Source organism: Salvia splendens, chromosome 11, assembly GCF_004379255.2.
Source record: "Salvia splendens isolate huo1 chromosome 11, SspV2, whole genome shotgun sequence".
Lineage (NCBI taxonomy): Eukaryota > Viridiplantae > Streptophyta > Magnoliopsida > Lamiales > Lamiaceae > Salvia > Salvia splendens.
In genome coordinates this window covers 30,020,445-30,034,238 of record NC_056042.1, presented here as the reverse complement: position 1 = coordinate 30,034,238, position 13,794 = coordinate 30,020,445, and the positions used below count along the sequence as shown (strand labels likewise).

The 13,794-nt window shown below is 36.7% G+C and overlaps 3 protein-coding genes across 3 annotated transcripts; all 3 read left to right on the top strand.

The window, feature by feature from the left end:
* Positions 1-418: 418 nt before the first annotated feature.
* On the top strand, positions 419-2,729 carry LOC121754902 (BEL1-like homeodomain protein 11). The gene is made up of 4 exons (XM_042150191.1): positions 419-1,438; positions 1,839-2,191; positions 2,286-2,346; positions 2,415-2,729. Exons 1-4 carry the CDS (start codon positions 815-817, stop codon positions 2,541-2,543), a joined length of 1,167 nt encoding a protein of 388 aa, XP_042006125.1. The 5' UTR covers positions 419-814; the 3' UTR covers positions 2,544-2,729.
* Positions 2,730-3,002: 273 nt separating this feature from the next.
* Positions 3,003-4,502, top strand: LOC121754132 (peroxidase 9-like). The gene is made up of 4 exons (XM_042149478.1): positions 3,003-3,293; positions 3,371-3,553; positions 3,636-3,801; positions 3,964-4,502. Exons 1-4 carry the CDS (start codon positions 3,048-3,050, stop codon positions 4,356-4,358), a joined length of 990 nt encoding a protein of 329 aa, XP_042005412.1. The 5' UTR covers positions 3,003-3,047; the 3' UTR covers positions 4,359-4,502.
* A 2,830-nt stretch (positions 4,503-7,332) lies between these two features.
* Positions 7,333-13,724, top strand: LOC121753874 (GTPase HflX-like). The gene is made up of 13 exons (XM_042149143.1): positions 7,333-7,888; positions 8,360-8,502; positions 8,617-8,733; positions 9,295-9,409; positions 9,483-9,620; positions 10,182-10,277; positions 10,579-10,692; positions 11,183-11,251; positions 11,775-11,845; positions 11,928-12,021; positions 12,445-12,573; positions 12,676-12,765; positions 13,205-13,724. The coding sequence occupies exons 1-13, from the start codon at positions 7,493-7,495 to the stop codon at positions 13,295-13,297; spliced, it is 1,665 nt and encodes a 554-aa protein (XP_042005077.1). The 5' UTR covers positions 7,333-7,492; the 3' UTR covers positions 13,298-13,724.
* Positions 13,725-13,794: the final 70 nt, after the last annotated feature.

Genomic DNA, 13,794 nt, shown 5'->3' with positions numbered 1-13,794 from the left:
CACCCAAAATTCAAATAAACTAATCATATTTCCAACTTGAATTTGTTACAGGATCTCATCTACAAAACAAGAATCCTTTAAAAATCTGAATCTGTAAATAGTGTTGCCATATTAAGCAACATGCAGCATGCACGAACCTCCATAAATCGATGGTCTCTGAATAGTTAAAGGAGATGGAAAAATTATGGGAATTGGCTATTCATTGATTGAGTGCAAATATCGAGGAAGCCTCAAGAATTTGTGAAAATCAGGCTGAAATGTGCTTTTTTGAGTGCCCCAAAGAAATGCCGCAGCAGGAAAGTAAAGCTGCAGATTGCTGCTTTTAGCTTGGTTTGTAGTCAGTGAAGAAGAAGCGTGACAAATTTTTCCCCTTGTCATTTTAAGCATTTTACTTCATTTTTTCTCTATGCTTCTTTAAGCCTTCTTCCTAGCTTTTATAGCTCTCAGCTTTCTGCCTTATGGTACCATAGACTTCAGAAAAAAGAAAAAACAGACAGCCAATGTAAAAGAAAAGAATCTCTTTCTCTCTTTTTCTTTTTTGTTTTTCTGCATGAATTATTACATGGTTTGTGTGTAGGTATGTTTGTCCCAATACTTGTAATAAACTGCCATTTCAGCACCTCACATTTCTTCTTCATCATTTCTTGCTATTGGTTTCTGTGAAGCAATCAAAGAGTGATTATATAATACTAGTATATCTCTCCATCATTGTTCTTGTACTTGCATTTATATCAGGAGGTTTTGTTTCTGCTTTTCTCATCAAGTTGGAACCTTTTCCTCTTCTTGATACCAAAGATTGAATCTTTTTAGCACCATGGTTTCAGAAGATTCATCATCTCATCCTTTTCCACATTTTGATGCTTACTCAAGCTCACTGCCTCAGAGCATCCACTCTCTCTCGGAGAGAATGCCCCGGTCCATCGACATCGGCCCGGATCGCCATCTGATTGATCTGCTCGGGAAGTCTAATGAAGCATCTCGCCTTTCTCTCTCATTAGGCTCCGAGCCATGTGGTGGAGAGAGAGCCTTGAACCCATCTGTCATGAATCCTGCAGCTTATCTAATTGCCATGAAGGAAGGTTGTGAGATGGGATTTGATGACTTCGGTTGTGATGGGTCTGTCGGCTATGCTGCTCCATCTGTGAACCAGTCATGGTGTGGGAATGGGAATCAGAATCATAATCAGAATCAGTCGTTTGTTGCTTCGATTATGAGCTCGAAGTACCTGCAGCCGGCTCAGTCCCTTCTTCAAGAAATGCTAAGTGTTGGCGGCGAGGGCGTTGATACGAGTAATCGGAGATATATGGATAGGTTGAGCAGGCGAGGCGCCTTTCGCCTCTCTTCGAAGCTCAAGGCAGAGCTCTCTAGCTGTGAGCTGGCGTGTGAGAAGCATGATGACTATGTTAACCTGCTTGAGCTCATTGCCTTGCTAGAGGAGGTAGTTCTGCATTTGCATTTGCATTTGCATTGGTGTGCAGTTTAAATGTGCTATTTATTGGTCTTAGTTGTTGATCAACAATGAGTAATGGTGTTGAATTTGAATGTTCTATTGAATGATGTTAGTTCTTGATCAAGATTGATTATTGATGTTGGATTTGAATGTGCTATTGATTGATGTTATGTTCATGATCAAGAATGGCTATTGATGTTGGATTTGAATGTGCTATTGATTGATGTTATATTCTTGATCAAGAATGATTATTGATGTTAGATTTGAATGTGCTATTGATTGATATTATGTTCATGATCAAGAATAGTTATTGATGTTGAATTTAAATGTGCTATTGATTGATCTTAGTTGTTGATCAAGAATGATGAAGGTGCTGAATTTGGTGCAGGTTGAGAGGAGATATGATGAGTATTCTCATCACATGGATGATCTGGTCCATTCGTTTGAGGCCATCGCTGGCATGGGATCAGGGAAGTCTTACACGGCCCTCGCCCTCTTAGCCATGTCCAAGCATTTCTGTCGTCTGAGGAACGCGATTCTCGCTCAAATTCACATCACCAAGCACAAACTCGTCAAGGACATGCCTAAGATAAGCTCCAGGTTGTCTCAGCTAAGCCTATTCGATCAAGAGTCAAGACACAACCGCGCAGCCTCAGTTCATGCTTGGAGGCCGCTCAGAGGGCTGCCCGAGACTTCTGTCACCATCCTCCGTGCTTGGCTCTTCGAACACTTCCTGCATCCGTATTCCCTTCACCAGCAACTTGTTCTAAAAGTTCAAGAAACTGTGCTGCCCTCTGTACTGATGTTCTCATGTTTTATCTTCGACTTTTTTCAGGTATCCTAGTGACTCAGAGAAGCTGATGTTAGCATCACAGACAGGCTTGTCCAAGAATCAGGTAGATTCCCCAAGAGATGATTCATGTTTAAACGATTTTTGATAGGACTGAATGATTGTTTGTTGCAGGTTTCGAATTGGTTCATCAATGCTCGCGTCCGGCTATGGAAGCCGATGATTGAAGAAATGTACAAAGAGGAGTTTGAAGATTCCTCCACGGAATCTGATCAACTGTTGACAACTGACTTGGGTGATTAGCCATTTTTATCTTGCATCAGATACGAGGAGGATTTGTCGTCGTCCTCGTATCTGTAGCTGTTGCAGGATCACCAAATTTCATGTTATCTTTTTTCCAACTTCACTAGATCAAAATGGTATCTTGTAGTGAAGGAATGATTTCTGTACCTTTTCTAAGATATATATATGTATATATTCTAGATTTCCTATCAATTAGGTAACTCAAACAATATGGCAAAATTCCAAATTGTGAGACTAATTAATCAAATGTTACACAACATGGGTGACATATAGATGCAGTTTGAGCAGGTGAAACTAAAACCAGAAACACTACCCCCAAATTCCAACATGACATAATATATAAAAACACAATTGACATAGTCAACCACAACATATCACACAAGAGGATTTGGTACATACATAACATGAAAGGGAGCAGTTGACACTTGATCAACTTGTATATAAACCTACAAACCAATGAGTTAATTCTTCATCAAAAAAACAACGCATATCTAAATCGCAAAAATGGCCTCTTTTCGTTTGTTGCTCGCCCTCATGGCCGTGGCTTCCCTCTCTTGCTCCCATCTTGAGGCCTTTCCGGCATCCGGGCATGGTGGCTACGTATACACGAGCCTCATCCCCGGATTCTACGACTTCTCATGCCCACAAGCCAATGAGATCATAATGTCAGTGCTAGGAAAGGCCATTGCTGAGGATTCAAGAACTGCTGCCTCTTTGCTCAGGCTCCACTTCCATGACTGCTTTGTCCAGGTATATAATTACCAAGAATTTGTGGTAATATGTGAGAATCTATGCATGAATAATCTGTTATGTGGTTGTGTATACAGGGATGCGATGCATCGGTGTTGCTAGATGGTGGGGCGAGTGAGAAGAACGCGCGGCCAAACAAGAACTCACTGAGGGGATTCCAAGTGATTGATGAGATTAAAGCAGAACTGGAGCAAGTCTGCCCTCACACAGTGTCATGTGCAGACATTCTTGCTCTTGCTGCAAGGGATTCTGTTATCCTAGTAAGTCAAGATTCCTTAAATGGAAATATTGTAGTAACTTAAAACACCTTATATATATTAATTGTGGTTGTGTTGATTGTAGAGCGGGGGGCCACACTGGGAAGTGGCATTGGGGCGGAGGGACTCAACAACGATGAGCCTCACCAAGTCCAACTCGGACATCCCTGCTCCCAACTCCACCATCCATACACTCCTGGCCAAGTTCAAGCAACAGGGCCTCAACGAGCAAGATCTCGTTGCTCTTTCCGGTTAGTTGTCCAAATCAACTCACTCGTTGTTACAGACTTCAGTGCTGTGTGTAAAGAAACAGATATGTTGTTTTTATAGGCCAAATGAGTTATTCTGATAGACCAGTCTGCTGGGATGAGTTGTTCTGTTTGGTCTTAATTGATTTTGTCTGTGGGGTGCAGGTGGGCACACCATAGGAATGGCGAGGTGCACGACGTTCAGGCAGAGGCTGTACAGCCAACCGGATGTGACTCTGTTCAACAACGGCCTCAGGGCGGTATGTCCTAAGGTGGGAGGCGACGACAACTTATCGCCTCTGGACATCTCGTCCCCACGGAGATTCGACAACACCTACTTCAACCTGTTGTTGGAAGGGAGAGAGCTGCTGACTTCGGATCAAGTTTTGCTGAGTGGAAATGTGAGGAAGACCATAGATTTGGTGAAGAAGTATGCTGAAGATGAAGCTCTTTTCTTCCACCATTTTGCCAAATCTATGGTGAAGATGGGAAGCATTAGTCCTCTTCTTGGTGTGCATGGTGAAATCAGGAAGAATTGCCGCAGAATCAACTCAAATTAATTAACTTAATGTATCTCTTCTTTTTTTTTATCATAATGTATGGTTAATTATTCCTTAGTTGTGTGAGGATGTGATTGTGATTCATGCATGCAATTTGTCAAGAACTATTGTACTGTATTAAATTAATCTATAGTTTATCTATAATCTATATCTCCCTTCGCCCATGTTTTCATGTCATCGAGTAAATTAATCCATAATTACGGTATACTTTTAAAAATATCATTTTTAGTGCTAAACTTCTACATAATTATCTTTATAAAATAGTGAAATTAATGACGTGACATAGTGAAATACAAATTTTTATGGAACAAATGATCCTACCTGACTGAGTAGTACACATCCTTTTCGTTAAAATGTTTTGAGATTAAATATATGGTTATTCCTTAGTTGTGTGAGGATGTGATTGTGATTCATGCAATTTGTCAAGAACTATTGTATTAAATAAATCTAGTTTATCTATCTACTTTCGCCCATGTTTTCATGTCATAAAATAAATTATTCTATAGGGTAATAAATTTTAAAACATCAATTTTAGTGCAAATATTAAATTTAATTTAGTACTACTATTTTTTTACATAATTAATCTTTATAAAATAGTGGAACACAAATTTTCATGGAACAAATGATCCTAGTGTAGTACATATCCTTTTCGTTAAAATGTTTTGAGATTAAATCCAAACCCATCATATATCTACTAATTATTGGGTTTGTTTTCTGTCACATGGCCTGAGAAAAAAGTAAGCCATCCATGTTCGAAAATTAAAAAATGTGGGTAATTTGGAAAAAGTCGACAACTTTGGGATTCATCTTTTCATAGCAAACCAACAAGATGGAACATCTAATGGTAATTCATGATAATTGCCACTTCTTTTTTTAGTTTACGTTTAACAACGCTATTTGCAACATTGTTCGAACTTTTCATGGAGTATAATGAAACTATTATACTATACATGTAGATGATGTAGGACCGAAAAAAGTCAAATGACAACAGTTGCACGGCTCGATTAAACTCTATATTCATGACACAAAAAAATAATAATAATTTGGCATATAGCGTAACGCTTCTATTCTAAAGTTACTTCTCGGATATAAATTTTACTAATAGGCGTCGTATATTAAAGTTGACAGTGATTACTTGTCAACTCAACAAACCTAATTTAATTCAATTAAATATTTTCTTTTTTCGCATATTTTTAACCAATATAAAATTTATAATTTATTCAAATATATTAAAAATGTATAAAAATTATACAAAATCATTTTATAAAAATTACTCCATTAGACATTCATATAATAATCAAAGTACAATAATAAAATACACAAATAAAAAATGCAATACGTACTCCTTCCATTCCCTTATAGTTGACTCATTTTTCTATTTCGGGAAGTTCCCTCGTAGTGGAGTCATTTCCATATACTCCCTCCGTCCACGAAAATTAGGATACGTTGTGAATGACACATGTTTTAATGTAGAATTGGTAAAGTAAGAGAGAATGAAAAAAAGTAAGAGAGAAGTATGGTTAGTGGAATGTGGGGTTCATATTATTAGTAAGAGAGAATGGAAAAAGTAAGAGAGAAGTTGTTGAAAACTTTCCATTTTTAAATGTGATCTATTTTTCGTGGACAACCAAAAATGGCAAATGTGCTCTATTTTTCGTGGACGGGGGAGTATAACATTTTTTCTCTTTGTAACTTTACTCTCTTTGACATTATTCTATTTACTTTATTCACTTTTCATTTTATTCTCTCTACTTTTTTTCTCTCTAACTTTTTTATCTATTTATTGTATTATTTAACACATTCAACATCTCTTTCTTAAATTTTGTGCTGAAAAATTTCACCTCAATTATGAGTTGAAATGAAGTTAGTACCTTTTTTGCCTCACCTCAATTGTGTCCAGTGGCGGAGGGAGATGGGGTCGCGTGGGGTCGGCTGACCCCACCGCCGTCCCCGGAGAACCGCCTGAAAACGTCTCCCAACAGCCTCCCGACCCCACTGCGTCCAGACGTCTGTCCCAAGATTTCTCAAAGCAGCGCAGCTTTTCCCGACAATGCGACGACTCCATTGATATCTAGTTGGGCTTAGGTTTTGGAATTGGGAGTATTTAAATGACAACTGATAATTTCTTTATAAATTTGAGTTTCAAATCTACCTTTTGTTTAAACAAAATTTTATAGCTAGACTCTAAACTTAAGTACTATTTGGAGGCGCAGAAGGCAGAGGCTTTGCACAAAAATTTGGTAATCATAGATCATCGTTTAATTATGTTTATCATTTTCTTTTTTGACTTGTATTTTGCAGTAGCTAATACTCCAATGTTTTTGCCCTAATTTTAATAGATACTATAATAGTTATCTTTTTGAAATCAATTGATAAATGATTTTTCAGAAGACCTTAGTTCTTATAGTGGTAATGTTGACCGAGAACCAAAACAATTGGAAAATCATGGAATGGATACTAACAATTCCAAATTGAAATTGATGAAAATGAAATCGATGTCGATACTAGAGTGTTAGCTTAGCATATGACAGAGGTATTTAAATTGTAATATATTTTTTATTAGAAATATATTTTAATATCACTCCCATTGTGACTCAAATTTATACTTACACAAACTTATACAAATAAATAACAATAGCAAGCAAAAATCACACAAAACTAAGCAAACTACAATCACACAAAACTAGCATCGCATGTTCAAAAACGTTACTTGAGATCACATATGTTATTTCCTACTCTATCTCCTGCTACATGCACATAAATACAGGAGAAACACAGGAAATGGAGTAGGTCATTTATGTTTGTGTGTATGTAGCAGGAAATGGAGCAGGAAATGACACAGATGATCCTCGTTGGTACTAAAGTTACTCAAATTTCCATTACATAAATTATTGTCATTCCACTATTTAAAAATATAACTCCACAATTAAGTGAGAGAGAAAAGACAAAAACAAAATGATCAAAAGATAAAATTGCAGAAACAAATCCAAATAATTTCCTCAACGGTTAATAACCACCAATCCAAATAAAATTGCAGAGAAACTCAATCGTTACACAACAACACTGCTTCCAGCAATTGAATCGACTGTTGATTAAGGAATTTGAGCTCCTAAAGTTCGAAAGCAATTATTATCATGAGCTTATGCTTTTGCTCAATCTTGAAGCCCTCGTTTCTGAATCGGGAACTCGATTCCGTTTCCCGACATCGATTGGCGCCTAACCCTAACTTCAAGCCCTATCAATTGTGCAATCTTCGAATTGATGATAATGATTTCTGTTCCATCAAGGCTGTTCACACTGACGGAGTCGGAGTGCTCTACCCTGACGACACCGTTTCCGACCGGACCACCCCGGTTGATGCTCAACCTCAGGATCAGGTTGATGCGACGGCGGATGGAATCATCGGAACTGCGATGGAAGAATCTCATGAACCACCACTTCGGACTCGGGCGAAGAAGATGGAAGGCAAGAAGGCTAATTTAAAGGACAGTGATAAGGAAAATCGGTTCAAATTGCGAAATGGACGGGAGGTATCGTTTTTCTTGTTCAATCTATAGAGTTGCTTTATGTGTTGTGTATTTCACAATTTTCATTTGATATAGTATGGACTTGTGATTCTTATTCATACGCTTCATTTTAAGTACTAATATGAGATTCTAAAGCTAGGTGTTAGAAGAAATAGCTTGTTATTCAGTGTTCTGTAATTGAGGATTTTCACTTGATGTTGTAGGCTTGTAGTATGGACTTGTGATTCATTAAAGGCTGAAAATGAATTGATATGTGCTCGATATTCATATGCAACGCTTTGATTACTATTTGAGGTTTCAAATCTAGGTGGTTGAAGGTCAAGCTAGTTAATCTAACTTCTTTTATAATGTTTTGTAATTGAGAATTTTCACTTTATTTAGCATGTGCATGTAATTCAGCTGAAAATGAGGAGATATGTGTCTGATTATCATATATGCATCATTTTGACTACTAATATGAGATTCTAAAGCTAGGTGTTTGAAGAGAAAGCTTATCTTGTTGGTGTGGCGAGGAAAGGGGACAATGATATTTCATTTGGTATAGAGGATTCACTTAGTGAACTAGCACAGCTTGCTGATACTGCTGGATTGTTTGTTGCTGGCTCTACTTACCAAAAGTAAGCTACTAGTTTATTTCATTTCCAGTTTAAATTTGGTGACAAATTTTGTATTTCTTGAGAATATTGGGAGATACTAGTTCACTAATGAGCAGATTTTTGTTTTTGGTGCAGCCTTGTGGCACCCAACCCCAGGACATACATAGGGTCTGGAAAAGTGGCAGAGATTAAGAGTGCCATCCAGGCATTTGATATCGAGACAGTTATTTTTGATGACGAACTGTCACCAGGGTTAGTTCTTAATGACTTCACCAGTGATGCTTATACTCTCCTGCATTTTCAATTCTTTCAACTATGGAAATTTTGTTATAGCTTAGGGTATTGTCATGTAATTTCACATATAGAGTGGTTTTTTAAGTTTTCTTAGTTTCAAGTAGGCTTGATTACAATTTTTTCCCGTCTGTTCTGGAAATGTATAAAATACCAAGCTCTTTGGGAAATAGCAATTTAATACCCGACCTTTACAAGTTTTATCAACTCTAGCATCAAAGCTAATTCTAGGCACCAGACATGTGATATGGCTTAGTTGGATATTAGGTCTAATGATAGAATTGGTCAAATCTATAAAGGCCAGTCACTATATTCTTATTTCTCATTGATTAGGGTTTTGATAAAAGCAGAATTTATGCCTGTATAGAGCTTTATTAGCCCATTCTATTTAACTATGTGTGCAATATGGCCATGCTATTGGATTGAGGAACTACTCTGCCTTTCTTGTTTCCTATATAGTATGAGGATTTCTATGTTCAAACGAGTTCTTCTCCCAACTTATATTTCATTTTTTGAAGAAAGGCAATTGCGGAATTTGGAGAAGACCTTTGGTGGTGATGTTAGGGTATGCGACCGCACTGCACTTATCCTTGATATCTTCAACCAGCGAGCAGCTACTCGTGAAGCTGCTTTACAGGTAGTTTATGCTGATTTGTGCCTTCAGAAGTAGTACTTCTTCGGATATTAACAAGAATAGCTTTCACTTTCAGGTTTCATTGGCTCAGATGGAATACCAACTTCCACGATTAACAAAAATGTGGAGCCATCTTGAACGCCAAGCTGGAGGACAAGTGAAGGGTATGGGTGAGAAACAAATTGAAGTTGATAAGCGTATCTTGCGTGACCAGGTTGGTTTTTTCTTAGTTCTTGGACATAGGTCAATTTCAGGCGGATCCGTAACTTCCGATATCACATGCCTTTTAGCCATGGCCTTTATTGATGTAGTAGTTGAGGATCTGAACTATTATTTTGTTGTCTTGTATTGTTATTACTGACTGTTGATTATTTTTATTTTTTCTTTTGTAAGATTCTCAATGATTTCAGAGTTACAGTGTCTGATGAAGTACCTCTTATTACAATCTACCAGTTCGTTATCATTTAAGTGATGCAGTATCACCTTTACAATTTATTTCAGTAAAATTTTCCACATGCTATGACTTTATGAGGACAGTGGACTGCTTTTTTATAACAAACTATACGAGTTAATAGTAATTGGACTGAACACTTTAGAACTCAAATTACCTAAAAGAGTTTTCTCAAAGATTCCGGTCAAAGCAATATTGCTTTGAGCAACTGCAATTGTTAGTACCATGTTTCTGTGAACGGATCTTTGTTCCCACCCTGTTTGGCTTCCATGCCTTTTTTGTTTTTTCATGTCAGTAACTTGCCATTTTTTCTTGGCTTTTCAGATTGGTGCTCTCAAGAAGGAAATAGAATCTGTCCGCAAACATCGAAAGCAGTACAGAAACCGTCGATTTGCCATACCTGTCCCTGTTGTATCATTGGTATGAAATTTTATTTCGGCATGGTTAGTGGATAAAAAATCTCAGTGATATTAGTCAGCTGATAAGGATTTATTTTGGCCACATATTCCACTTAACCTATGCTTAAGAGAGCTGCAATATGATGCTCTATTTTATGCATACATGGTCCTTGTTTCTGAATCATAACTCTACTACTTGTCATTCATTATGTATACAAGTAGTTGAATCATGAATGTGCAATGGCATGCACGGTTATTTTCTGTATACAAATGATTATTTGTTCAGCCTATGAAGGAGAGCGAATGTCACATTTATGTTTCAGGTTGGGTATACAAATGCTGGGAAAAGTACCCTTCTAAACCGGTTGACTGGAGCTGATGTTCTTGCTGAGGACAAGCTATTTGCAACACTTGATCCTACTACAAGAAGGGTCCAGGCTAGTATTATGTCCCAAAAAACACTTACTTCTTGAATTCGATTTGGGACAAGTGAAATTCGATTTGGGACAATTAACCTCACAGTCACAGCTAATTATGATCTTAGTAGAATATTTCTAAACACAAACAATGGTTGTTTAGGTACAACTTCAAAATTTTCTTAGTAATTATTTCTTAGATAATTTTAATTTTTTAAATCTATTTAGTATTTTATGTCCCTTCAAATCATTCTATTGATGACTGTTTTCTGCTAAAAAGAAATACAATCAGATTTTAGTATTTGTTTTTGAACTTTTTTGTTTCCTTGTTTCCTTGTTTCCTTTTACTTTATTCTGCTAAATCTAATATCAGACATGAGAACTAATCAATGATATTCATGATTTGGAATGGATAAGATAGCAATACTTTACTATTAATTGATTCTGCAGTATAAAATGTCATTTTTGCACATCCTAAATGTGAGATACTGTCTTATTATCTTTTGTATAGACAAAGAACGGGAAGGAGTTTCTTTTGACTGACACTGTTGGCTTCATCCAGAAGTTGCCAACAACATTGGTAAGTACATTTCCAAGTCCTGACGATTCATTTTTGTTATCCATTTTTTCTTGTGATATGGTTCATATGTTTTCTGATTTACTGGATCCCCACTTTGTCTCTCTGTTAGAGCATACACAAGGGATTATTCGGGGGTTATGATCCTAACGTAGTGCATCGAACACACAAAACTAGATGTAGTTACATTAAATTTATGATTAAGAAATAAAGTTTTACATTCTATTCCCCTAGTATGCGTAGATGTGCTAAAATATAGTAATAAAATTAAAGATAATAAGGAGAGTAAATTATACCATATATAAAGATCTTAAGTGAAATAGTAGTAGTTTAAAGGTATTTGCTTGTACCAAATGGATGTTGTATGGTATTATTGGATTGTGTTTGTAGAGGTAGAGGTGTCTGTTGAGGATTGAGATTTTATTGCTGTGCCATGTGAGACCCACCAAATACTGGAATGACTCCTGCTTGTGACTTGTGAGGATTATTATTATGATGTTCTTATCTCTGATCTTTCTTCCACCAGATTGCTGCTTTTAGAGCTACTCTTGAAGAGATATCTGAATCGTCACTTCTGGTACATGTGGTGGATATTAGGTAAAAGTGATTTCTATTTTCCAATAGCAGCTGCGAATCACAAGTTATGCAGTTTCTGATAACATTGTCCAATTTGAATCAGCCATCCATTGGCAGAGTTGCAGATTGATGCGGTGGACAAAGTTCTTGAAGAACTTGATACATCCTCCATCCCAAAGTTAATTGTGTGGAACAAGGTATCATGGATAATCTAGTCTATAGTGTTTGTTGGTTGACAGCTTGCTGAATCACCTAGATTTTGTATTACTCTTCATTGTTTAATGAAAATTTTAGAACAATCGGCCCTCTTGCTCCTTATGCCAAATTTTTTTTGGATAAGGCAATGCACATTGATTTCGCTGAATGATAATTTTCTTAAATTACATCTCTAATACATGAACGTGTATGACCGCATGGCGCAAGCCTCAGTGGTTATTGATTTCTTCTACAGCATTGGCACAGTTTGGTAGTCCAATTCATAACAATAACTTAATTTTTTTGTTATTTGTTCTTAATTATGAAGGTGCCGTGATTTCGCTGATCTGTTCAGATTACCTGCTTTGACAGATTGTTCCAAAAAACATAAGGAAAACGTTATGTATTAATGCATATTTTTGCAGGTCGATAATGCCAAAGATCCTGATAAAATAAGATCTGAAGCCAAGAAAAACCCTGATATTGTATGCTTATCTGCTTTAACTGGTGAAGGACTTGATGAATTCTGCAATGCAGTTCAAGAAAAACTGAAGGTACTAACCACTTCCACTATTCAAATTGGAAGTTGGTTGTTTACGTGATTCAGAATCTTTTTTGTGTACTCAATATGCTTGCTTGATCCTGTTTTTTTATAGGATACGATGGTATGGGTGGAAGCTCTGATTCCGTTTGACAAAGGAGAGCTCCTAAGCACCATTCATCATGTTGGCATGGTTGAAAAGATTGTAAGTTTTTTTCTTCGTATTTCTATTTTACCCGCCCTTTCTTCGTGAAGTTGAAGCTTGAAAAAAATTAACAGATGTAGTTGCCAAGTATATAAAAAATAGAACAGAAAACTGGAAATTTTGCCATCCTGCCTTCGGAAAATTATCTAATCCTACAAAACATGTGGAAATTGTAGAAAAAGAATAATAAGTATATGTATTCCTCTGTTTTCCATCAAATAGAACACACCCAAGGAGTATAATTGCTCTTCTATTCAGAAGACATCTGATCCTTAAATCTTATTGAGATAAAAAAAATAGGGGTTATGCCTAGAAAATTCTCAATTCAGTATCCATTTCATAGGAATTTTTGGCAACATTAATATAGGAGCTCGACTCGTTGTGACCATTAAATGTGCTTCGTAATGAAAAGTAAGAGATAATGATAATGATTTGATAGGAATATGTTGAAAATGGAGCTCTGGTGAGAGCTCATGTTCCACTCCGCTTTGCTAGACTTCTCACTCCAATGAGACAAACCTGCGTGTCATAGATCGTGACCATTAATATGTTGGAGTTTGAGATGAAGATGCGGTTGCAGCTCGTGTGATCATGATCAGTCCATGTAGCTACTAAAGCAGTGATGCCTATTTCTCCAAACTCTCCTCTGTATATAGAAACCGTGAGTTGCTTATTCACTTCATTTCGAAGCTTCTTGCTCATATATCAGGAAACCTCAAGCAAGGTGGAAATGAAATATGTTTGTAAATCATACTGTTGTATGATGATGAACTTCTACGGCCACTTTTACTAGCTAAGGATGTTTAGAATCACAAATTTCTAGCTAAGGAAATTGTTTCTTGTATTGCAATTTCCTCGTGAGAGGGCAAGAAAATCACAAAACACGTAAATGACAAGGTGTGGTAAAAGTATGATGGAGCACCAAATATGAAAGCTTAAAAGAAAATCCATTAGCATAATAAATCTTCTACTATTTGCAAAAATTATATCTCTTGTATTGCCTCATTGTTACATTACGTTTACGTGGAT

Excerpts from the sequence above, each read along its gene's own strand:
- LOC121754902 (XM_042150191.1), top strand. The coding sequence starts at position 815 with ATGGTTTCAGAAGATTCATCATCTCATCCTTTTCCACATTTTGATGCT. Across the intron at positions 1,439-1,838 it reads TCATTGCCTTGCTAGAGGAG|GTTGAGAGGAGATATGATGA; the intron begins GTAGTTCTGCAT and ends AATTTGGTGCAG. Across the intron at positions 2,347-2,414 it reads CAGGCTTGTCCAAGAATCAG|GTTTCGAATTGGTTCATCAA; the intron begins GTAGATTCCCCA and ends TGTTTGTTGCAG.
- LOC121754132 (XM_042149478.1), top strand. The coding sequence starts at position 3,048 with ATGGCCTCTTTTCGTTTGTTGCTCGCCCTCATGGCCGTGGCTTCCCTC. Across the intron at positions 3,554-3,635 it reads CAAGGGATTCTGTTATCCTA|AGCGGGGGGCCACACTGGGA; the intron begins GTAAGTCAAGAT and ends TGTTGATTGTAG. Across the intron at positions 3,802-3,963 it reads AGATCTCGTTGCTCTTTCCG|GTGGGCACACCATAGGAATG; the intron begins GTTAGTTGTCCA and ends TGTGGGGTGCAG.
- LOC121753874 (XM_042149143.1), top strand. The coding sequence starts at position 7,493 with ATGAGCTTATGCTTTTGCTCAATCTTGAAGCCCTCGTTTCTGAATCGG. Across the intron at positions 9,410-9,482 it reads CTCGTGAAGCTGCTTTACAG|GTTTCATTGGCTCAGATGGA; the intron begins GTAGTTTATGCT and ends TTTCACTTTCAG. Across the intron at positions 12,022-12,444 it reads AGTTAATTGTGTGGAACAAG|GTCGATAATGCCAAAGATCC; the intron begins GTATCATGGATA and ends ATATTTTTGCAG.